The sequence below is a fragment of the Oncorhynchus gorbuscha genome, linkage group LG23 (genome assembly GCF_021184085.1).
Source record: "Oncorhynchus gorbuscha isolate QuinsamMale2020 ecotype Even-year linkage group LG23, OgorEven_v1.0, whole genome shotgun sequence".
Classification (NCBI taxonomy): Eukaryota; Metazoa; Chordata; class Actinopteri; order Salmoniformes; family Salmonidae; genus Oncorhynchus; species Oncorhynchus gorbuscha.
In genome coordinates, this window is record NC_060195.1 from 32,259,867 (window position 1) to 32,266,229 (window position 6,363).

Here is a 6,363-nt window from a genome sequence, read left to right on the forward strand (position 1 = left end):
GATGTTTTTCAGCAGCAGGGACTGGGAAACTAGTCAAGATCAAAGGAAAAATTAATAGATTAAAGTACAGATATATCCTTGATATCAAGACCTGACTGGGGACAAAAGGTCACCAACAGAACAAACCTAAGCACAAAGACAAGACAGGCTTTGGGACAAGTGAACGTCCTTGAGTGGCCCAACTAGAGCCCAAGCTCCCCATCCAATTCTTTAAGAGCATGGGAGAAACTCCAAACACAGCTGTGCCAAGCTTGTGTCATAATCTATGCTCAAGGCTGTAATCATTGCCAAAGGTGCATCGAAGTACTCAGTCAAGGGTCTGAACACGTAAATGTTTCTGAAAGACATTAAACCAGTTTTTGCTTTGGGGTATTGTGCATTTTTTACAATTCAATTTTAGAACAAGGCTGTAAAGCAAGATGTAAATAGTCAAGGGGTCTGAATACTTGTGCACATACCATTTGACCTCTAATCAGTTCGTGATCAAAGCATGGACTTGTGCTTAAAGGTAATACTTGTGTGAGTAGCATTTCGCTATCGTGACAAATGAAATTTGATTTGAACACCTCTTATTTGGAGCCATTGTGCTATATCTTGCATTTAACTTAATGCAGTCACATTTAAATAATTATCCATTGAACAAGCTTATGTCACCTTAAACTCCCACAAAATGAAATGTTAATGAAATTAAACATCTCCATTAAAATACTAATTGCTCATCTTAAATCCCATATATTTTTATTATTTTTAATTCAACTACGGAAGTCAGTCAAAAACTCATTCTTAATTACAGTGACGGCCTACCTGGGAACAATGAGTTAACTGCCTTGTTCAGGGCATAGGGACCGATTTTTACCTTGTCAGCTCGGGGGTTCCATCTAGCAACCTTATGGTTACTGGCCCAATGCTCTAACCACTAGGCTACCCGTAACCCTGTTTACATTAACCATTTCACACAAAATAAATAGGTTTCTCTACTTTTTTTTATTGCAAGTGAACCAAACAAACAGGTACAGCTGAAGGTTGCCAGAGACAGGAAATGTGAAGAAAGTCAAGATGTTTGAAAAAGAAAAACAATTTAAGCCAACTCCTCTTCGCCCTCCTCCTCTTCAAACTCTCCCTCCTCCTCTGCAGTGGCATCTTGGTACTGCTGGTACTCAGAAACCAGATCATTCATGTTGCTCTCTGCCTCGGTGAACTCCATCTCATCCATGCCCTCTCCAGTGTACCAATGGAGGAAAGCTTTACGGCGGAACATAGCTGTGAACTGCTCAGAGATGCGCTTGAACAGCTCCTGGATGGCAGTGCTGTTGCCGATGAAGGTGGCGGCCATCTTGAGGCCACGGGGAGGAATGTCACAGACTGCAGTCTTGACGTTGTTTGGGATCCATTCAACGAAGTAGCTGCTGTTCTTGTTCTGTACGTTTAGCATCTGCTCATCCACCTCTTTCATGGACATGCGCCCGCGGAAGACTGCGGCCACGGTGAGATAGCGTCCGTGGCGGGGATCACAGGCTGCCATCATGTTCTTAGAGTCAAACATCTGCTGAGTGAGCTCTGGAACCGTCAGGGCTCTGTACTGCTGGCTTCCCCTGCTGGTAAGAGGTGCAAAGCCAGGCATGAAGAAGTGGAGACGGGGGAAAGGCACCATGTTGACTGCCAGTTTGCGCAGGTCGGCATTGAGCTGGCCAGGGAAGCGGAGACAGGTGGTGACCCCACTCATGGTGGCAGACACCAGGTGGTTGAGGTCTCCGTAGGTGGGTGTGGTGAGTTTAAGGGTACGGAAGCAGATGTCATAGAGAGCCTCATTGTCGATGCAGTAGGTCTCGTCTGTGTTCTCTACCAGCTGGTGGACTGAGAGGGTGGCGTTGTAGGGCTCCACCACAGTGTCTGACACTTTAGGAGAGGGCACCACACTGAAAGTGTTCATGATGCGGTCAGGATATTCTTCACGGATCTTGCTGATAAGCAGGGTGCCCATGCCAGAGCCAGTTCCACCTCCCAGGGAGTGGGTGAGCTGGAAGCCCTGGAGGCAGTCACAGCTCTCAGCTTCCTTCCTCACTACATCCAAGACGGAGTCAACTAGCTCTGCACCCTCGGTGTAGTGGCCCTTGGCCCAGTTGTTACCAGCGCCACTCTGACCTGGAATGGACAAAAGTAGGACATCAATGCAAATATAATGAGATGTTATGGAAAAACTGGGCCCTGGTGATTGATTGTGCAAACACTAAAGTCAGGGATGACAAAGCAAATTAAGCGACATGGAAACCCTTTGTTTTACGTAACCAATGCCAACAGTTTGTCTCTGGTGACTGTAGTCAGGTAATTAAGGTGTACTGTAGTAACATGCAACAAATCCAGGCACAAACAACTTCCAAGTTAATAGTCAAACTGTCAAAGACAGTTTCTTACCAAAGACAAAGTTGTCAGGCCTGAAGATCTGACCAAATGGTCCAGATCTCACAGAGTCCATGGTCCCAGGCTCCAAGTCCACAAGTACCGCACGTGGCACATACTTTCCACCTGAAATAACATAAGAGCACTTAAAATAAATGAACATCCTTTCAAAGCTCATTCTACCATACTTACAATAGTAACTAGGACATCAACTTTGTTTGGTCAGAGCTGGACAAAGGCCAGATTAAAAGACCAAATGTCGATCATGACATCACACAACCTAACTCACCTGAAGCTTCATTGTAGTATACATTAATCCTTTCCAACTGAAGATCACTGTCCCCATGGTAACTTCCAGTGGGGTCAATGCCATGCTCGTCACTGATCACCTCCCAGAACTAAAGACAAAGAATGCATTTTGATAAGTCTAAAAATGTATTATAAAAGTATAGACAATTCAGTTAAGATGTTCACAATCGAATTAAATAAAAAGCAAACAAAACATTTGAATTAAATGAGTAATCGGCTTTTTTTGCGTCATTCAAGTGCTACATCTAAAAACAAAATGGTTTCCAAAGTTGGCACCATTTTAAAATAGTATAATTTTTGCGTTGTCCTTGGTTAAAATGGACAAATAACAGGGGAAATTGTGCTCGATGTATTAGGACAGACAAATATGTATATGTAAACTGAAACATAAGACTATAATAGTTGAAGTGAGCAGGTTTCGGCGCACCCGGCTGAACAAGACAACCAGCCATATTACAACTGCGCGCGCTGAATCAACGCCGGGCGGCTAACACCCTTGAATTAGACTCATTGCGTCAATCATCTGAAGGTTTTCCCGGTTAAAAACAAGTTGATTCCTCTTCAAAATCATTGAACTTGTTGGAACAAACGGGAAGGAAAATAATCAAGGGGATGTGATATATTCCGCCAAACAAATTTTACCAACTAAGAACGGGGCCACATTGTTTTCAATCCAATACATAACATTTTAAAATTTCCCAAAAGTTATTTTCTCTGGCACAATTTTAAATATAATTAAATACAATATAGCTGGGTCTTATAGCGTGGTTTATTTTTAAACAAATCATACTTCTAAACCTAATCAAAAGTCAAGGATTTAAAAGCCTAAAGTGTACCAACCTTAGCGCCAATTTGATTACCGCACTGCCCAGCTTGTAAATGAACAATCTCCCTCATTTTGTTAGTAGAGTAAACTTAGTCAAGTGTCAATGAGTTCCTTCTTTGAGCGGCTACAATCGTCAAACTGTTGCTCCAAAGTAAATTTGTTAAGTCATGCTCCAAAATCGCGTCAATTTATAGCAATCCTATTGGTTCATTTGGTCGCAGTACCCGCATTGTAAGCGACGTGATTGGTGTAATTCTGATCAGAAACGCTACGATATCACGTGTCGTAATAGGAAGAATAATATGGGCCATAAAAAATGAAATGGGAATAAAAACACTGGCTACAGTAGCCTACATCTCGGCCTCCAGATTGTAAATCGAATTAGGTTGAGCATGTTATCAAAAGTCTAGCATGTCATCTCGACAGAATTCATTCGTTCAAATTTGTAGCATTCAATGCCTTCAATCTGAATTTTTGCATCACGAAACATATCTCCACTAATAAGGGAGAAATAATCAATAGCCATATTTATATAATTTCACCTTTGATTTGGTCAATGTTCGTGGAGGCATAACGCAGGGAACGAGTTAAGGTTACATTTAACAGATGGGATGGCATATCTCTATTTTTGGACTCTTGCTGAAGTCTTTACATGCAATCTTCAAGACAGTCTTCTAATTTATAAGAGTTATAAATCACTTCTCATTGTTCACGTTAAAAGGTTCCACATCATGTCAGTTATTTTTTGAAAGTCTGCAACATTAACCTAACCATTGTCATGTTGAAATCTCAGATAGACCAACTTGAATAACACTTTTATTTGTATCATGAAATCCTCCCTTCTCTCTACCTTGATTATGAGATACATTTACATACAGTACCAGTGAAAGGATTGGACACCTACTCATTCAAAGGTTTTTCTTTATTTGTACTATTTTCTACATAGAACAATAGTGAAGACATTAAAACTATGAAATAACACATACAAAAATGTTAAACAAAATATATTTTATATTCATGAAAGTTGCCACTCTTTGCCTTGGCATTCTCTCAACCAGCTTCACCTGGAATGCTTTTCCAACAGTCTTGAAGAGTTCCAACAAATGCTGAGCACTTGTTGGCTGCTTTTCCTTCACTTTGCACCAGACTCATCGCAAACCATCTCAATTAGGTTGAGGTCAGGTGATCATGGAGGCCAGGTCATCTGATGCAGCACTCCATCACTCTCCTTCTTGGTCAAATAGCCTTTACACAGCCTGGAGGTGTGTTGGGTCATTGTCCTGTTGAAAATCAAATTATACTCCCACTAAGTGAAAACCAGATGGGATGGCATATCTCTGAAGAATGCTGTGGTAGCCATGCTGGTTAAGTGTGCTGACTGTCACCAGCAAAGCACCCCCAAAGCATTCTTCACGGTGGGAACTACACATGTGGAGATCCTCCGTTCACCTACTCTTGAGTCTCACAAAGACACAGCAGTTGGAACTAAAAATCTAAAATTTGGACTCATCAGACCAAAGGACAGATTTCCACCGGTCTAATGTCCATTGTTCGTGTTTCTTGACTCAAACAAACCTTTTCTTCTTATTGGTGTCCATTAGTAGTTGTTTCTTTGCAGCAATTCGACCATGAAAGCCTGATTCACACAGTCTCCTCTGAACAGTTGATTTTGAGATGTGTCTGTTACTTGGAACTCTGAAGCATTAATTTGGGCTGCAATTTCTGAGGCTGGTAACTCTAATGAACTTCTCCTCTGCAGCAGAAGTAACTCTGGGTCTTCCTTTCCTGTGGCGGCCCTCATGAGAGCCAGTTTCATCATGGCGCTTGTTGGTTTTTGGACTGCACTTTCAAAGTTACTGACATTTTCCGCATTGACTTACCTTCATGTCTTAAAGTAATGATGGACTGTCATTTCTCTTGCTTATTTATACTATTCTTGCCATAATATGGACTTGGTCTTTTACCAAATAGGGGTATCTTCTGTATACCACCCCTACCTTGTCACAACACAACTGATTGGCTCAAATGCATTAAGGAAAGAAATCCCACACATGAACAAGGAACAAGAAGCTGGTTGAGTAGAATGCCAAGTGTGCAAAGCTGTTATCAAGGCAAAGGGTGGCTACTTTAAATCTCAAATATATTTGGATTTGTTTAACACTTTTTTGGTTACTACACGATTCCAAATGTGTTATTTCATAGTTTTGACATCTTCACAATTATTCTACAACACAGGAAAAAGTAAAAAATAAAGAAAATCCCTTGAATGAGTAGGTGTGTCCAAACTTTTGACTGGTACTGTACATATGACATGATACTGCCACGGTGCCAGGCCCATAACGGAGCAGATGGGCTTGTTTATGGTGTACTCCATGTGTAACTCTGTGTTGTTGGTGTCACACTGCTTTGCTTTATCTTGGCCATGTCGCAGTTGCAAATGAGAACTTGTTCTCAACTAGCCTACCTGGTTAAATAAAGGTGAAATAAAAAATACATTACAAAGATCTGTCGGTGACTTATTGTGTTAGTGGCCTACTTCCCAAAGAACTGTAGGAGAGGAACAGCTGAAGGGGGTCTCGGCCCTATGATCCTGCTTTACAGATGCTAATAACTCCTCATTCTCATCATCTCTTATTGTTTCATCTGACTATTAAACATTTGTCAGAAACCCTTTATTTGTAGATGCTCAACAGACTATGAGTAACATTTCAACTATTCACTTACTCTAGCTCTAATCTTAAACCTTACCCTAAGCTTAGCAAGCAGTTGCTTAACACCATATAGTTTGTTATAGTTGGGTTTCTGACTTGACAATTCCCAACAGCTATACA

The 6,363-nt window shown here is 41.3% G+C and overlaps 1 protein-coding gene across 1 annotated transcript; it reads right to left on the bottom strand.

The window, feature by feature from the left end:
* Positions 1–965: 965 nt before the first annotated feature.
* LOC124010933 (tubulin beta-4B chain-like) lies at positions 966–3,703 on the bottom strand. The gene is made up of 4 exons (XM_046323757.1): positions 3,547–3,703; positions 2,687–2,795; positions 2,413–2,523; positions 966–2,142 (listed from the first exon to the last, which is right to left on the bottom strand). Exons 1-4 carry the CDS (start codon positions 3,601–3,603, stop codon positions 1,079–1,081), a joined length of 1,341 nt encoding a protein of 446 aa, XP_046179713.1. The 5' UTR covers positions 3,604–3,703; the 3' UTR covers positions 966–1,078.
* Between the last annotated feature and the right edge of the window lie 2,660 nt (positions 3,704–6,363).